Here is an 18,453-nt window from a genome sequence, read left to right on the forward strand (position 1 = left end):
GCAGACTGCACCATACCTAGGCATTACGGAGGGGTTTGTTTTGATCCTTGTGGATACTTTATCAGGAAACACTATCCTCACATTAGAACACACAGACAATTCTCTCAATGAATGAAAAAAGTAATAATAATCCTTGAGATAGAGAGAGGAGTCCATCTGCCTAGCATCACACGGGCAAGGTGGTAAGGCTGGAATTCACACCAGAGCCAGGCTGTTTAAAAAGAAAAAAAGGCTCAGATCAAAGGACCGATGGCAGAGACAAAACACCTTGGAGTGCCAGGATTCTAGAAGGCAGGAGGGTGAGTCTGGTCACATTCTTTCTGGAAGACTTAGAGACCACGGATGTTAGTGACAGGGGTGCTGGGTCTGGGGGCTGGTTGTCTGACATCACTTCACGCAGAGTTCAACTTCAGCCTTCGACTCAGGTATTGTGCAGAGAATCAGCACATCAGTGATGTTGCCAACTAGATTCAAACTTTCCTCTCAAGCTAACTTCTGTAAGGGACCTAGCCAGAGTTAGGGACTGCACTGACCAGAACAATCTCCACTTTGGGAATGCTGTTAAGCACAGCCACTGTGCAGAGACCATGTTGGAGGAGAGTGGAGGTAGAATTTTGTTTTTTTATTCTTCCTAGTTGCTGGATCAAGAGCGATCAGGATTGGAGAGGGAGGAATGGGTCTGGTGGCATGTGTGGAAAGAATCCTCTGTTTGGAATACCAGGACTTGGGCTCCAGTCCCAGATCCACTGATCAATGCGGCCTTGGACAGGCCCATTAGCTCCTCTGGCCCTCTTCTCCCCTCTCTTCGCATATTTATGAAGTCTTTCTCAGAAGTTGCTATGGTTTGAATGTTTGTCTTCTGCAATACTCACACTGAGATTTCAATGCCATTGTAATAATCCTAAGAGATGGGGGCTCCAACGTCATGAATGGAAGACTGGTGACTATGCAGGACAATGTCAGGACAGTGAGTTGGGTATCATGGAGGGCAGATTGGCCCCTTTTGTCATTCTCTTCTTGCCACGTGATGCCTCCAGCTGTGAGGATGCTGCGAGAGGACTCTCCCCCAGGACCCTTTCTGGAGGTGGTCCTTCAATCTTTTACTTCCCATCCTCCAGAGCCAAGAGAAGCACACTTCCACTCTTTGTTGCTATCCTGTCTTTGGTACTGTGATGTAACAACAGCAACCACAGTAAGAAGTAGCAGAGACTTAAGACATTGTCATGTAGAATACTTTCATAGCATCTAGGGTTAGATGTTAGGTGAACTGAAATGAAAATGGGATGAGATGGGTGCTATCCATATGCTGAAGGTGGAGAGAGACATGGACCCCTGTTTAAGGCATCTGGCTGCCAGCAGAGACCCCTGGCAGTGAGGAGAGGTGTAGGGGTAAAGACAGGCATGCGAAGGCTGAGCTCATGGGTGGAGAAACAGGGATCCTCTTGGGTAATTTGAGAGGAGGGGGGAATTGCCTATATGGTGGTGGATTTCTGTTCATTCTTCCTCCAGGCCAAATTGAGGCCTTACAGTTGGAGCCTGAGTTCTGCATTAGCCTCATCCCTGGCCTCCGTGTTGCAGCACCTTCCCCTGTTTCTGATCCAAACTGCTAGGGCTTCTCAGTCCCTGCTCCTGGCTGAGAAGCCTCGTCTCTTAGGAGTGAAAGGCAGCACACATCACTCAAGGGTTTGTGTCTTTTGGGCTTTGTTTATTTCTGGGCACTAGTGCACATCCCATGTTCCCTGTCTCTCCACTGTTTAAAATCCTTCCATCAGAGCCACCATTGTGATGCTGCATGTAAGACTACTGGTTGCAACCTAGGTGGATGCCAGTTTGTGTCACCTGTTCCCATCCAGCTCCCTGTGAATGGCCTGGAAAAAGCAGCAGCAGAAGGCCCAACTGTTAGGACTTCTGCTACTCATTCCCAGCTTTGACCTGGCCCAGTCTTAGCTGCTGTGAGCAGTAGATGCAAGATTCTCTGTCTCTCTCTCTCTCCCTATTTTTTTCTTTAACTTATTTTAAATAAAATAAAAAATGAAATCCTTATGGGCCTGGCATGGTAGTCTAGTGGTTAAAGTCCTCGCCTTGCATCCCATATGGGCGCCAGTTCTAATCTCGGCAGCTCCACTTCCCATCCAGCTCCTTGACTGTGGCCTGGGAAAGCAGTCAACGACGGCCCAAAGCTTTGGGACTCTGCACCCACATGTGAGACATGGAAGAAGTTCCTGGCTCTTGACTTCACATCAGCACAGCTCTGGCCATTATGGTCACTTGAGGAGTGAATCATCGGATGGAAGATCTTCCTCTCTGTCTCCCTCTCTGTATATCTGACTTCCCAATAAAAATAAAATAAATCTTTAAAAAAATCCTTCAATTTTTAAGGACTAGAACACACACACATATCCTATGTTATCTATTCATCAAATACTTATTGATCACTTTGTAGGTGCATGGTACAGTGCTGGGGTTCAAAAGCTCAGGTAGAAACATCTCGCTGATTATGCTACTGTTAAATTAACATGATTCTTCTATATGTATGTATTACATATGGGCAAGTAGACTGTAAACTACTTAACGGCTGTACCATATCACATTCTTGTATTCTCTATAGCAGCTAAGGCCCTGAAGTCCAGGTTCTACTGCATGCTATTTGCATGATTTTTAGCCCAGCCACTTAACTCCACTGAGCCTTGATGTCCTCAGACACAAAAAGGATTAAACGATTTAATATGCAAAGTCTAATCACACTAAGAGATATTCAGTAAATAACAGTTCAAGATACATATGTTGACTGATCCTGTCGATTAAATGTTGTCATGGCTGAAGTTGGACACCCTACCCCCATTCATAAGTTTCAGTTCTCATCCTCAGTGGGAATGGAGTTCTGGAGGGTAATGGAGTCATGAGGGTGGAGCCCTCAGGAATGGGATGAGTGTCTTCCCAATAGCCTTAAAATTTCTCCCCATGAATGTGCAGCAAGAAAGGCTCAGCTGCAAGCCATGAGGAACCCAACTGCCTGGCATCTTGATCTTGGACTGTCACTCTCCAGAACTGTGAAAAATAAATTTTTGTCTGAAAGCCACCCAGTCAAAGTGATTTTGTTATAGCAACCCAAACTAAGACAAACACTTCTTGCACAAAATAGAAACAAACCAAAGACATGCCAATGTACAGGCTGTGAGGAGTATGTGGCCAGCCTGGCTCCCTACTATGGGATGAATCTCACCAGGTGTTCAACCTTAAATGAACCCAAGAATTGCTACCATCCAACAGGGACTGGTTTGGGGGTCAAGACAGGACATCAGAAGAGGGAATAACTAGTGTCTAGTCCTGCTAGACAGCCTGATCTAGATGCTTCTTCTACATGTGCAAAGTGAGTTTCCTTGGTGTTGCGGTTCTATTTTGAGCAGCAAACATTCCAAGGAAGGAATTATGTGGAGTTCAACTCCAGCTTGAACCTGTGTGAGCAAGTTTCCCTCTCTGCAGAGGCTGAGCAGCTTCACAAGGCTCAGTTCCATCTCCCCAACCCCTCCCAGAACTGGAGAAGAAGCATAGGAGGAGCAGTGGGAAGAGGGAGAGGAGGCCCATCAGGAGCCCAGTCTTTTTCAATCAGAAGTTGGGGAAGCACAGAGTCGCTTCATTTGAATTTCTAGAGATGAGTCGTGGCAAGACTGGGGTGGGAGCAGGGTGGGTAACTCTGATGTATGTAGAAAGAATTTCACATTTGGAATGCAGGGAATTTAGTCGGGAATCCATCAATTACTGTGACATAGGGTAGGTCAATTCACTCTCCAGATCACATTTTTCTACTCAAGAGAGTATTTTCTTTGGCATTTTTGGAAGCAGGGGGTAGGTGGAGTCAGGCCTACCGATGTTATGGTGTTTCTTAAACTTCAGTGTACCTGTGATCATCAGTGGATCCAGCTGAAATGCAGATCCTGCTTCAGCAGGCCTGGCCTGGATCTTGAGAGTTGCAGACCCTGGGTATGCTAGCACTACTGGTTCAGGGACTATGTGAGATTTTAGCACAGGGTTTGGCCAATCATGGCTTGAAAGCAAACCCAGCCTGCTTTTTGTGAAAATAAAGTTTGACTGGAACACAGCCCTGCCCATTTATTTATTAATTGCCTATGACTGTTTTAACGCTAAATGGATAGAGCTGAGTAGTTGCATCAGAGATGAAATAGAAAGCCAAATGATGTCAATAATTACTGTGGCTCCTTCTAAAAAAGTTCCTCAACCCCACTCTTAGAGGATTGAAGACTGATCTGGGTGAGCTAAAAGACCTGCATTTCTGTCCAAGTTTGGCCAAAGGCAAAACCACTTTACCTTACCACTTCTTGAGAAGACAAAATGATCTCTCAGTTTCCCAGAGGCTTATTATTCTGAAATTTCAATGATATACAGAAAACATTATAGTTTCTATAGAAACAGGCTCCTGAGAAGCAGGTTGCGATTTTCATTTGGAAGCTGCAGAAACATATCTGGACAAGAATTTAACCAGGTAGTGGAGACCAATGACAGCTAAACCACATGCAGAGACAGGTGAACAGGGAGAACTATTGGCAGCCCTCTTGGGCTCCATGTTGGGCTGATGCTGGTTGGGGAGGCCTGGGATACTCACTGACGCATGTGTCCCTGTTTTTTGTGGCTTTGAGTCAGCCAATCTTAACAGACCACTTGGAGGTCTAAGATTCTATCAGCTACAGGACTGCAGAAGGGGTTACGACATCTGGCGCTCCCAAAAGAGCTCAGTGTGAGCCACCATGTAAATAATCATGAAAGAGTTCTGCAAGCCAGCTGTGGATCTGTGGCCCCAGGTCTTGGTTTGGTCAACAGCTGAGGCATTCACAAGGCAAGGAGCATGGGGAAGGGTGCTGGGTGAGGGGCAGGGTGCTTAGAACAGAGGAAACAGTGATTGTCTGGGAGTACTAGTCCCAACATGGACTACTTGAAGGATTGAATGACAAAGTCAAGATTTCCCATGAAAAGCCTGTGAACCCTGAACAGGAATGACACTTATGTTGTCATAGCTACTTCCTGGATCCCTGAGTAGTCCTAGTTGCACACCTTCAGGGCCCTCTGTGGCTCTTTGGGACTCACTTGCCTTGCTTTTGCTTGGCCCATGGGATAAACCTTGGCCAAAGAGACAACCTTTAGGTACACTTGTATTCTCTCTCAACCTGGAACAGCAGTGACTAACTTTTGCTCACTGCCAACAGCCAGATAGCTGATGAGTGGAGAAACTGGGAACCTACAAGTCTGGACAGTCTAGATTGCCAAAGTTACTATCCAGTGGGACTGCTGACTGCTTTGCACACTGCTCCACTTCATAAAAGTGAAAAGAAAATCACAGGAAGCAGTAGCCTCTTGGCTCCCCATTGTTTTGGTATCTCAGCAAACTCTAGTTCCGCTGGCTTGTGTGCTCTGCCTTTGCTTTGGGGTCCAAGGTATGGTCCACCCAACTGGTGAAAATCCACATGGATGGGTGCATGCATGGATGGATGAACTACACAGACTTTCAAACAAGCATGGTTTGGACATGTCTGGGATAGGGGTGCTGATGGCTCTGTACCCACACAGGGTCTGTGTCTGCTCAGCTCACCAGTTCAAAGGTCCAGGCTAGGAAGACCCCTGATCTGTTTGTGAGCCTCCTTGGGTTCTGGCAAGTTGTGTGACTCGTTAGCTCTCACTGCCCTTCCTAGCCATTTACCCATCTGTAGGGCTTATTTTGTTATGACCAGGCTCTCCCATTCTCCCACAGCAATGGGGGATTGTGTCTGCTTTTGTTCACCATTGGACTTTGTAGGTGCCTGGTAATAATGTTTTCAAAAGCTGACAACAAGCCTGTCTCCACTGCTGGGAGAAAAAGACTCCAAAGAAAACTGTCTACCAAGAGTGTCTTCTTCCTTGTCTTTGTTTCCCCGAGGATTGCCAATGTTACTATCCAGTGGAGGTCTGGGCAGGTTTTGCCCTGCAGGTTTAGAATCCTGCCTGGGACAGAATGCTGCTCTCCTGTTAGACAGCCAGAGGGGTTTACCCAGCCTCTAAGCTACCACTGGCTTGAGGCTGCTGGTTTGGGGCTATAATTTGAATATTCTCACAGAATTCTTGTGTTGGGAATTTACTATTCACATTCAGATGTTGATCTGAGGCAGGGTCTTTAAAAGGTGGTAACTAGAATCTGTGCTTAGGGTTGGGGATTCTGTGATGAGACAGGTGGCTTTATTAGAAAGGGAAGGAAGACCCAAGCTGATACTCACTTCTCTGGATGACCTCATGATACCCTCTGCTATGTGATGGAATTGCCAGAAGGCCCTCACCAATGCCAAGCAGATGCCTGCACCATGCTCTTTGATTTCCCAGTGAAATCAGAGAGCTGTGAGCCAGGTAAACTCCAGCTCTTTATAAATCACTTAGACCTGAGTATTTTGTTTAGCAACAGAAAAGGGGTTCAAATAGCTGGATAGGGAGGAACAGGTTTGGGGAATCAGTGAAGGAAAGGTTTGGGAAAATAGGTAGGAAGTGTCTGCATTTGTATTTTTAACTAGCGCTGGAAAGAAACAAACACAGAGGATCTCAGAACTTTGCTTCTTAACCTCTATGGGGAAGGATCCAGCTTTGCATCATAACCTTGCTACTTTACCTATATTCAGGACTTGGCACCTTGTACTCTCACCATGCTTCACTGGACAGCCAGCTCAGGATGACCACCGCCCTGGCAGCAACAGTCAAATGTATGTAGGCATGGTGCCCGTGAATCACTCTAAAATTACAGGTGGTTAGAACCATCAATTATTTAAAGATAATCTCAACCAGAACTGTGAAGCAGAAGTCAAAAGTAACGTTTTAAGTTTGTCCCCATCTCCCTTTTAATCACATACTAGATACCTTTCACTTTTCACCTGTCAGTAATTGTGATGACTGATGGTCAAGTTCTCACCAAGTTTCAGGCACTCTGAGAAGTGCTACACATGGATGACATCATTGAACCCCCAAAACCATGATGAAGGAGAGAGAACATAATTGGTTCCATTTCATAAGCATTGAAATGGAGGCTTCCAGGGGTGCAGCAGCTCATCAGTGCCACATGGCTGGTGATGTGAAGCCTAGGTCTTTTGAATTCTATTCAATAAGTGAGTCCCTTATTCCACACAGCTCCTCAGTTTCCAGTCCTCTAAACTAGATTAGGATTACTTATCTGAAGCTGGCCAACACACCTTACTATTCGATGAGTTTCCAATGACCCCAGAACATGAAATTCTCAGTTTCACAAAAATTCATACATAACTCACAGACTAACCCATCTCCAAGATTCTGTAGTCAGTGCCTGTTTCTGAACTCCTTTAGAATCTACTGCGCATGGCATGGCAGACTGCAGGCAGGAGTCCTCCCTTCTCTCTCTCCCTCCAGTAGACACTCTGGCAGAACACACATGAGCCAGGCAAGATGGGAGCTTTGGAGAGCATACAAAGAGGAACAGTTGTTCCCCATTTTTCAGGCACCAACAGGAAAAAGATATGAGAATATGTGTGCCTCTGACACAGGCAACTCATCATCAATGTGCTGGTGGAGACAGAGACAAAATGCAGAGGCTGGACTCACTTCTAGAGACTGCCAAGAGCTCTGGGGGAGGAGTAGGCCAATGGGTAGGCCCTGCAGGAGGAGCAGAGTTTCCACAGAGATGTTGGGACTCTCCTGGACTGGGTCTAAATGCTTTCAGTTTTCTAAAGCCATCACATAGTAAGCTCTACAATAAACCTGTGGGGTGGACACACAAGACACTCGGATTCCTAACTCCTGGTTATGATGTCACTGCTGGACATAAATGATGTAAGTCTTACCCCTTATCTTGGTTTCTGTTCTCTCCAAACTATGGTATAGTGATATGGAGAGAGGATACACACACACATATACACATGTACATGCATATATACATATATGCATACATATACAGGTATATACAGTTTTGTTTATGAGTTTCTGGTTAGGCTCATATTGAATCACCAACATGAAAAGTCATAAAGTCATTTGCAAGTCAAATGAAAGACTATCTCTCACCATTCTTATTGTTATAAAACTGACAATAACACAATTGCATGATTACATGTGCTTCTCATTTAGTCAAGGGCTTTTTTTTTTTTTAGTAACCAAGAAGGGTAAGGCTCTGGGGACATAAAGATGAGTAATGCTCATCCTCTCTCCTAGGGATCTGAAAGATTTGGGAAAGCAGACAGTGGGAAGAATTGAAAGCATAAATGCAGTGTGCTAGGACAAAGTCTGGGCTAGAATGCCAGTTTTATGCTTTCTTAATGATAATGCTAAAGAAAAGACCTTTAGAATCAGAAATCAATTGTCATGCTCCAGCACAAAATAGCAATGATGGGACAGAGGAATTAAAAAAAATGTTAGAGGGTATACCACATTCTAGGAATATTCAAATTTGCCATCTTCACAGTAAGCTCACTATCATTATAAGCAGGTTGAGTAACTTTCCAAGGTGTATAAAACTGAAAGGTAAGAGCCAGAATTTAAACCCAGGTTATCCAGCTGCATACTGCTTTGTATCCTTTATTTCCTTTTATCGGTGCTTTTTACAGAACCCTTCTCATGCTAAATTGTGAAGATTCGTACTTGCATTTCCCCCGCCCCAGGAGCCAGGTGGATCTACTATGAGAGGGTTGTTAGCAACCCTTCTTCTGCCCTTTCTTCTTTCACTTCCTTGAATTAGCCCCTTCCTCCCACTACTCTGTCCTGACTTCTCCCTCTCCTTCCAATCTCAATGAAGCTATTGGGGAGTGAACAGCTTGCTGAGAGGGCTCCCTGCCTGTGCAGTCACCAGTATACTTATCCTGGGACAAAGCCCACAAAGAGAAGCAAGACATTTGCTGATAATTCTTCCCAGGGAATTAAAAATAGATAAAAATCCAACAGCCCTAAGTTTGTGGAGCTGTAAGGAATTTCACACGTGATCATCAGAATTGTTCATCTTAAGGATTAAGAAGCTAGGGTCCACCAAATGAAAGCAGGTGTTCCATGTCACTCAGAGGTGTGAGGTAGATGTCATTCAAGTCCCTTGGATTCCAGGCCAAAGCTTCTCCACCAATCAGCTGCCTCTTTAGTTTTTCCCCAGTAACAACTCCATTTCCATTGGAAGAAAGCTCAGGGTTGATGTCTCCACAAGCCCCACAGGCCAGGGCCTTCCTTGGTCTGGGTTCTGATCAGCTCCTGTCCTCATCTAAAGAATAGGAAGTGGCTTCATTTTTAGCTCTGAAAGCACATTCTAGGGGCGGGAAAGGGGGATTTGCGGAAGAGAGTTCCTGTTTCGGATGGTCAAAAGTGGTCAGTTGATGTTTAATTCTTGCTTGAATAAGGGGAAGATACAAGGTCAGATATGTAAGGGGAATAGGGTTGCCATTGGGTGCTAACCACACAGCCAGAATGCAGGATATAGAGCAGAGTCTGCTCAGTATGCCAGCATGCGGGTTCAGGGAGGAGCATCAGAATGGGAAAATATGCAAGAAGTCTATACAGTGTAAGGGCTCCCCAACCCTCTTCTGGTGGCCAGAAATTCCACTGCCAAGGCAGGGAGGAGGAACACATTATACAGTTTAATAATTTATACAAATTAGAAAGTTTACTGTGTGAAATGAGCAGGACTCAGGAGGATAACACAGAACCAAACATTTATGTCTTCTCTTAAAGCATGGAGGGTTGGAGGTGATTTTTTAAAAATTTATTTATTTATTTGAGAAGCAAAGAGACAGAAATGGAAAATGAAAGGTCCACAGTACCCATCCACTACTGACAGTCTCCCGATGTCTGCAATAGCCAGGAAAAGACCCGAGGCCAGGAGCCAGGAACTCAATCCAGGCCTTCCACCTTCTCCCAGAGACCCTACTCTTAGGACCATCACTGCTGCTATTCAGGGTCTGTATCTGCTAGAAGATGAACTGTAAGTGGATCTGGGACTCGAGTGCAAGCACTTCAGTGTGGGTAATAAGCACCAGGCCTACCCTAAGATGGTATTTCTTGATAACCTTGCCTGATCATCTAACAGACCATCGAAAAACAAGCCAGTTTCCCCTCCCTCTGATGGCAGCCAAGTCTTGGCTCCTGCTGCTCAGATCACATCTAACCTTAGTATTTAACAGCAGAGACATCAAAATACACAGACCTTGATCTATGGATCTGGGCCTGGAAGAGACTGCGCTCATTCACCTCTATCAATGTTTCCGAATCTGGCAGCCCAGCTTAGTCCTCTGGATGTTCATTACAATTTTAGACTGCCAGGAACCAGCTCAGAGATTGATGAGGGAGAGCAAGACTGGAAACTAGAAATCTTCATTGTGTACAAGCAGGCCCTGTTTAAGAATAAATTATCTTGAAGGAGGAGTGGGGGGAGGGCAGTGCTGTGGCATAGTAGGCTAAAGTTCCTTCTGCAGCACCAGCATCCCATATGGGCTTCGGTTTGTGTCCCAGATGTTCTATTTCTGATTCGGCTCCCTGCTTATGGCTTGGGAAAGAACTGGAAGATGGTCCAAGTGTTTGTGCCCCTGTACCTATATGGGAAACCTGGAAGAAGTGCCAGATTCCTGGTTCTGGACCAGCTTAGCTCTAGCTGCTGGGGTCATTTGAGGAGTGAACCAATGCATGGGAAATATCTTGTTCTCTGTCTCTCCTCTTTCTGTAACTCTGCCTTTCAAATACAAATAATTAAGCTTTGAACAAAACAACAAATTATCTGATTCGCTCTATTCATCAACCTGTCAAAACTGTTACACTGAGCTGCTGGTTTATACAGCAAAGAAGACTAAGGTGCCAAAACCCAGGTTATAGTGGCAGTACTTGGAACAAAGCCTGGTTGCCTGCCTGCTGGTGTGAGGTCTTTCTTTGTCAATGACCTCACACAGTTTTCCTCCCCCAATGCACCAGTCCATTGGGAACTCATGGGGAATCATTCATTCAGTTCTCTCTTGGACTTCCGGTGGTGAAACTGGTAAGGTCTTGGGTGAAGGTAGTTTGAAGGGGACCCTCAGAAGGCTGTGTCCTATGTCCGGGTGGGTTAAAAGCCGAAGGTCCAGCTGATGGCTTTGAAAGCACCACTGCCCAGTGTTCCAGACAGAAAGAACAGTCAGCTCACAGTGGAAGTAGCCAGCTGTGCCAGAGGAGCCAGAGGAGCGGAGGCAGAGTGAGTATAGGTGAGAAGGGAAGAGATGGTGTCTGGGTTGCAACCGAGGCCAGACCACGTGGGCCCTCTAGGCTGCCTTAAGAACCCTGGATTTTCCTCTCAGAAATTGAGGCATTCCACAATTTGACATGCTTTCACAGGGTGCTCGGACATAGTGGTGAGAACAGACTGTCCACGGCAGGCACACAGCAGGAATGGAATGAGGAGGATCTGTAATATCCAGGGGACAAAGTGTGTTGGCTTAAATTTAGTTTGGAGGCATCCAGGTGCCGACAGATGGTTGGTTCCAGATGATTTTAAACGCAGAGCTGGGGCCGATGTTTGGCCTAGTGGTTAAGACACCTTTGTCCTGTGGGACCAGTAGTGAGTAAAGCTGCCACCTGTGACAGTAGCATTCTATGTGGGTACCAGTTTTATTTTTGGGTGCTCCACTTCTGATCCAGCAGCCTGCTTGATGCACCCAGAAAAGTAGCAGAAGATGGCCCAAGTGCTTAGGCTCCTGTACCTGCATGGGAGACTAAAAGAAGTTCTTGGCTCCTGGCTTTAGGCTAACCCAGCTCTGGCCATTGCAGCCATTTGAGGGAGTAAGTCAGTGGATGAAAGATCTCTCTCTGAAACTTTTTCAAATAAATAGATAAATATTTATAAAAACAATGATTAAGACACCTGTGTCTCACATCAGATTGCCTGGGTTGATGTCCAACTCTGATTCCTGATTCCAACTTACTGCTAATGTGGACCCTGGGAGGGCACTGTGGTAGCTCAAGTGGTTAGAACCTTGCCACCCATATGGGAGACCTGGATTGAGTTCCAGGCTCCTGGCTTCAGTGGAGCCCCATCTCTACCACAAGCATTTGGGGGGTATGCCAATAGATGGGTGCTATTTCTCTGTCTGGCTTTCCTTACATTATATGTAGTTTTTAAAAAGATTTATTGTATTTACTTGAAAGGTAGAATTACAGAGAGAGGAGAGACACATAGAGAAATCTTCAATCTACTGGTTTTCTCCCCAAATGGTCAGAATTTGTCTAGACCAAAGCCAGGAGCATGGAGCTTGTTTTGGGTCTCCCATCTGTATGCAGGGGTCCAAGGACCTGGGCCACCCTTTGCTGTTTTCCCAGGCCATTAACAGGAAGCTGGATTGGAAGTGGAGTAGCCAGGTCTTGAACCAGTGCCCATAAGGGCATCCCAGTCGGTTTGTTTAACCCATTATGCCACCATGCTGGCCCTGATAATATATTTTTAGAAATAGTGCTAGAAGATTTCTATTGGACTGGATGTGAGATAGGCAATTACAGGAAGAGTCAAGGATGGTGCCAGGTGGTTAGGTTTGCGCCTTGGTGAGACCAGTCTCCATCAGCTGAGACAAAGGCATTTTGGAGGAGACACAGCAGGAGCACACTGAAGTCTGTGAAACACATGGGGCCAAACATGACACAAAATGCCGGGCACTGAACCAAGGGCTCAGAAAAGGCTGGCCACAAGCTTTGAGGCATCACAGGTATACACAACCACAAAGCCTTAGTCTGGATGAGGACCTCAAGGTAGTGAGATGAACAGAAGAGAAAAGGAACTGTGCCTGGAGATCCTCCAGAATTCAGAAGTCAGAGAGAAGAGACAGAGAATGAATGATCAGCAAAGTAGATGACTGGAGACAAATGGAGTCCTAGAAGTACAGTGGAAAAGCGTCTCCAGGGAGTGACCAGCTGGCTCCAATGCCTGGACAGGAAGAATGAGAGAAGGCTGCGAATAAACCATTGGCAGCCTTGACCGAACAGCATTTGACTCCTAACCTCATAGATCCCCACAGTCTGACTGCTGGATGGTGCTTAGGACTCTTAAAGTCAGCATATCCCCAGAACATGGGGTCCACGGCAGGCTGCATGGCCTTATAGAGCCTGCTATAGATCCTGACATGGTTTGCTAAGAGACATTCTAAGGGACTCATCAGTGGGCACTGACCTAGAGCAGCTATCCTCATGCTTACCTTGGACACACATTTTCAGTTCCTTAGGGTCGGTGATACCCTTTCTGCATTCCCGGATCACAGCCCGGTTCTTCTTTGTTTCTCCCCAGAGATTGGTGCCTCCGTACATGCTGGGGATGTTGAGAATAGCAATTCCTTCGAGGAAGACGTTGCTCAGGTCCACTGCAACCCCATCGCACTAGGGGACAAACAGATACGGCCATCTGTTAGTATCCTCAGTGTATCGCAACCTAGTGTGCCGTGTGGTGGAGGAGCAGGAGCTCTCCCACTCACTGATCTGACAAAGGAGGGGGGATTTAGCCTTGCAGTTAAGATGCCAACGAGGATGCCTGCCTCCCATATCACAGGGTCTGGGTTCAAGTCCTAGCTCCACTCCTAATTCTAGCTTCCTACTAATGTACCTCCTGGAGGCAGCAGGTGATGGCTCTAGTACTCTAGTCCCTAGTACTCTCTAGTCCCTGCAGCTGTGTGGGAGACCAGACACAGTTCCCAGCTCTCAGCCTCAGCCTGGCTTAGCTCTGGCCACTGTGGGCATTTGGGGAGTAAACTAGTCAGTGGACATTCTTTCTCTCTTTTTCTTGTTTCCTTGTATTCAAATAAGCAAACTAATTAATTAATTAAATGCAGGATATAACAGGTCCTCAGCTACCACCCTGTCACTGTCAGAAGCTGAATCTGGGCCACAGTTGCCACAGGCTCTAACACTTTGAGCTGGGGAGGCGCAATCTTAGCTGGCTGTGAGAAAGGCAGCCCACGGCTCTGGGACACATGGAAAAACCTAGATATGCTTTATGGGCAGTTCCAAGGTTAACTGCCAAACTGTTCTCCAGGCCAATCTCATTACCATCAATTATACCTCTGTTTAACCCTTGTGGAGATTTAGAGAGAAAGTGAGTACAGAACCCAACACACGGTAGACTCTTAACAAAAGACAGCCAATTTTCATTCTACCCCATCTTATTTCATTCCTTGTGTGAGAGGATAAAAGGCTTTCAGAGTCTGCTGTTGTCTGTATCTGTATCGTAAGTGCAGTTTTGGCATGTGCACCTGCTGATGTAGAATTTCTTCATCCAGTCTCCACCACTTGCACCCCTGCCAGATAACAAAGGCCAGAAGGCGTGAATCCGCCTGTCTCACACAGCTGTACAGTCGGCTCCTCTTTGGCGTCATGCTCATCGACACAGCAGAGCCATTAGCTTGTTCCTCAGTACTGTAGGTGCTTCACCCCATTTATAGACAGAAAAACACACCCAGAGAGGTGAGCCAGGTTATCTAAGACTGCACAGCTGAAAACCATAGGTTTCCAACTTGGGAGATCTGACTACTAAGTCCATGCTGTTTATCTTGCTTGTGGGGGGAAAGGGAAAACAATCAAAAGTGTACAGTAAAAATTCCCTACCTTTTAAGGCTGGCATTGTGGTACTGCACATTAAGTTTTCACCTGCAGGACCTGTATGGGCACTGGTTAAAGTCCCAGCTTCTCTGTTTCCCACCCAGCAATGCCCAGGGAAAGCAGCAGAGGACAGCTTGGGCCCTTGCATCCCCTTAGGAGTCTCAGAAGAAGCTCCTGCCTTCCGGCTTTGGTGAATCCCAAATATTTCTCCCTTTCTCTGTAACTCTTCCAATAAATATTTTTTAAAAATCCTCTGTCTTCAAGCTTACTACTGCTATGGTTTGGATGTTTCTACCCAAGCCTGCTGTTTTCACAATATTAAAAGGCGAGGGGGTGCTTTGGCTTGTGTGTAGCACAGTGACTAGGTCTCTGCTTGGAACACCCACCATCCCATCTCAGAATTCCTGGTTTGAGTTCCAGCTCCTGATCCAGCTTCCTGCTAAGACACAGCCTGTAAGGCAGCAGAGGCTGGCTCAAGTCCTCAGAGTCTTATGGGAGACCTGGACTGAGTTCTGAGCTCTTACTTTGGTCTGCCCCATCTCTGGGTGTGGTGGGCATTTGAGGAGTGCTTGAATTGATGGATATCTCTCTGCTTCTGTCTCTCTGCCTTTCAAATTGCGCACCAGAAGTGAAGCTTCTGGAGACAATCAAGATCAGCTTATCCTCGACTGCATTAGTGACTTTAGAAAAGAGGGAAGGGGCCCAGCGCAATGGCGTAGTGGTTGGGGTCCTCGCCTTGCACGTGCTAGAATCCCAGATGGTCGCTGGTTCTAGTCCCGGTGGCCCTGCTTCCCATCCAACTGCCTGTTTGTGGCCTGGAACAGCAGTCAAGGACAGCCCAAATCCTTGGGATCCTGCACCTGCATGGGAGATCCGGAAGAGCTCCTGGCTCCTGGCCTCGGATTGGCTCAGTTCCAGCCTTTGCGTTCACTTGGGGAGTGAACCATCAGATGGAGGATCTTCCTCTCTGTCTCCTCCTCCCTGTGTATCCGCCTTTCCAATAAAAACAAATAAATATTTCAAAAAAAAAAAAAAGAAAAGAAAAGAAAAGACGGAATGGGGACTCTCCCTCCTCCCCCCAGCAAATAAGCTTAACTGGCACTGCCCTGGCATGCCACAGAGACCCCACATGCAGAAAGGGATTCGTCAATGTGGCCTCCCACCCTGGAGCTCTGAAACTGTGAGCTGATTACAGCTCTATAAATCACCCAGTCAAGGTGTCAAACAGACTAAGACACTTACAACTCAAACATCCAGAGACTCTGTAACATGGAAGGCATAGAAAGCCAGGGCCTTGCTGCTCTTCACGCTCTCACTTCCTGACTCTCCAGATGTTCCTGATTTCTTAGAATTCTTGATTTTCTTAGAATCCCCATGGGTCCTGGCTCGATGGCTCAATGGCTATATCTTCACTTAAATCCTTACCTTGCAAGCACTGGGATCCCTTATGGGCGCTGGTTCAGGTCTCAGCTGCCCTACTTCCCACCTAGCTCCCTGTTTATAGCTTTGCAAAACAGTAGAGAATGGTCCAAAGCCTTGGGACCCTGCACTCATGAGGGAGACCCAGAAGAAGCTCCTGGCTCCTGGCTTTGGATTGGCTTAGCTCTGGCCAATGTGGCTATTTGGGGAGTGAACCAGCAAATCTTTCTATCTCTCCTTCTCTTTGTAAATCTTATCCACCTTCTCAATAAAAATAAATAAATCTTAAAAAAAAGAAAAGAATCCACATGGCTTGGTTTCGCCAACTTCGAAATAGAGTAGAGTGAGCTTCTCTGGTAACGGGCAGCTCATTTCTTCACTTTGAAGTTCTGATCATTTAAAAAGTCTAGACTCTCTCCTTTTGTTTCTTCATCCCATGAATTCTTTGTTCCAATCTGAAGGCAGATGGACTGATCCTCCTTTCTCTTGCATGGGGCCAGCCCTCCAGACATAAGATGCTAACTGCCATTGTCATGAGTCAGGAGTTGAGTAAGCACTGCCATTTGCTACACACATTCACATTTATCTCTTTTGCTTTGTCCATAATAATCTTATCAGTTACTATGACTACATCACACTTGGGGAAACTGAGGCACGGAGGAGGGTAAGTCACTTGCCTGAAGTCACACAACTTATAAGCAGAAGGACACACATTTCCAGCTACGCATTAGAGCCTGTGTCTTAGCCATTCTTACAGTTCTCCAACTTTCATACCTCTGTCTAGCTTGAAGGCTGTCACTGTTCTTCTCCTACAGGACTTGATTTTCAGACCTTTCCCCATCCTCGCTGCCCCCTTTTGCATGTACGCCAATTTGTTACCCACATACTGTAAAGGATCTCAGCACTGGAAACATTACCACCAACAGGGCCTGATAGGGCAGGTGGCAATAGCACAAGCCCTTCCTAAGTTTGGAATTTTCCAGCATTATCAGGCTCCAGAAATGAGATAATGTGCAAAGGCCTTGTAAAAACTCAGCACATGTTACCTATCTGCATTATTCTCATTGTCACCAGGCCTTTTGTTAGCAGCTACATGGTGGCTTCATATTAATTTGGACAGGAGGTAGTCACAATCACTTAGCCCTTCATCCCACAAGCCACTTCTCAGCCAGCTCTTCCCCACCCTGAACTTGTGCATTCTTCAGAATATCTTTATATTAATTAATCTCATCTGATTTTCAGCCCAGGCCTCTGCTGGTCCATCCAGCTTAATTCAAATCTTCATTCTGTAACCCTTGGCCAGTGCTCTCCCATCATTTCGGTTAAGTCATTAATACTTGTGTATATAGTGAATAAACAGTGACCAAACCCTTGCCCAGGTAATCTTACACACCAGGTGTTGTGCGTGAACAATTCCCGAGGTGTGGCTGCTTTATTGGGGTTGCATCTTCAGGATAGTCTTGATCCTGGTCTATTTTTTTATTGCATGGCAAAATCTCTGAGCTTGGAAATGAGAGACACCTGAGAGAACATATCCCATCTTTCATAAAAGAGGCTCAGTGACATTAGGAAACTTTCCTGTGATCATTCAACTAATTGATTATGGGTCTAGATTACTCTCCAAGTCTCCACACTGCAGTTTTACGTTCTTGCCAATGAAATGCAAAGACATGGTGCTGAGACCAAACAGCATTTCCCAAATGCTCAGCCTAAAATCTAAAGGAATACAAAACTCATCAAAAAGAAATAAAAGCTTCATACTAGTCTCCAACAGCTGTGCATGAAGGTCAGTTACTTAGTTAATAATCTCTTCCAGAATCCGCCCAAGGATCAGAATAGTTTGGGGCCAGTCTGTAGTTCATAGAATACATGGTTTTCTCATTCAAAACAAAACAAAACAAAACAAAACAAACCAAACAAAACCAGGAAACATTTTGTCTGTTTCCCTTTCATTGGATAGAACAAATTATGTTTTCTAGATTTGTTGAAATGGGTCCTACCATGTGTCAACAGATCACCATAGCCAATGATGGACTATAGGCTCTGGTGGTCCTGTTTAGCATCCGCTCTTCCGTTTTTGATTTAGGGCCATTCTCTCTGGAAGGTATGGAAATGCTCCGGAACGGCAATGTCTATGCTTTCCTTTTGGCTGCCAACGTTGTCTAACACTGTGCTTGGCCTCCAGTTTCCAGGCTTCCAGGTGTGAGTCACTTGTCTCTTCACACCTGGGTCAGGTGTCATACCTGCCTCTGGAAATGTATTATAATCCCCTCTCTCCCCTTTCCCCCACAGCATGGCCTCAACCAGAGCTCCCTGTTATTGTCACAGTGATTTAAAACACAAAACAAACTTCTTTCCCTGTTTTCTTTTAAACTTCAAGGATTTAGGGAGTTGTATGCTGGGAAACAGTACTAGACCAAGATCAAGTAAATATTTCACAATACATAGGAACCCTTCTGTCAAGAG

The 18,453-nt window shown here is 45.9% G+C and overlaps 1 protein-coding gene across 3 annotated transcripts in view; it reads right to left on the bottom strand.

Moving 5' to 3' along the window:
• Positions 1 to 18,453, bottom strand: part of DGKG (diacylglycerol kinase gamma) — a 155,564-nt gene that overhangs the window by 22,650 nt on the left and 114,461 nt on the right. For all 3 annotated transcript variants that reach the window (XM_041002737.1, XM_041002736.1, XM_041002735.1), the window contains one exon: positions 13,176 to 13,353. In XM_041002737.1, the coding sequence (XP_040858671.1) occupies positions 13,176 to 13,353 (178 nt within the window). The remainder of the gene's footprint in view (positions 1 to 13,175; positions 13,354 to 18,453) is intronic.

Source organism: Ochotona curzoniae, unplaced genomic scaffold, assembly GCF_017591425.1.
Source record: "Ochotona curzoniae isolate NIBS_2020 unplaced genomic scaffold, NIBS_Ocur_1.0 scaffold_2587, whole genome shotgun sequence".
In the NCBI taxonomy this organism is placed as follows: Eukaryota; Metazoa; Chordata; class Mammalia; order Lagomorpha; family Ochotonidae; genus Ochotona; species Ochotona curzoniae.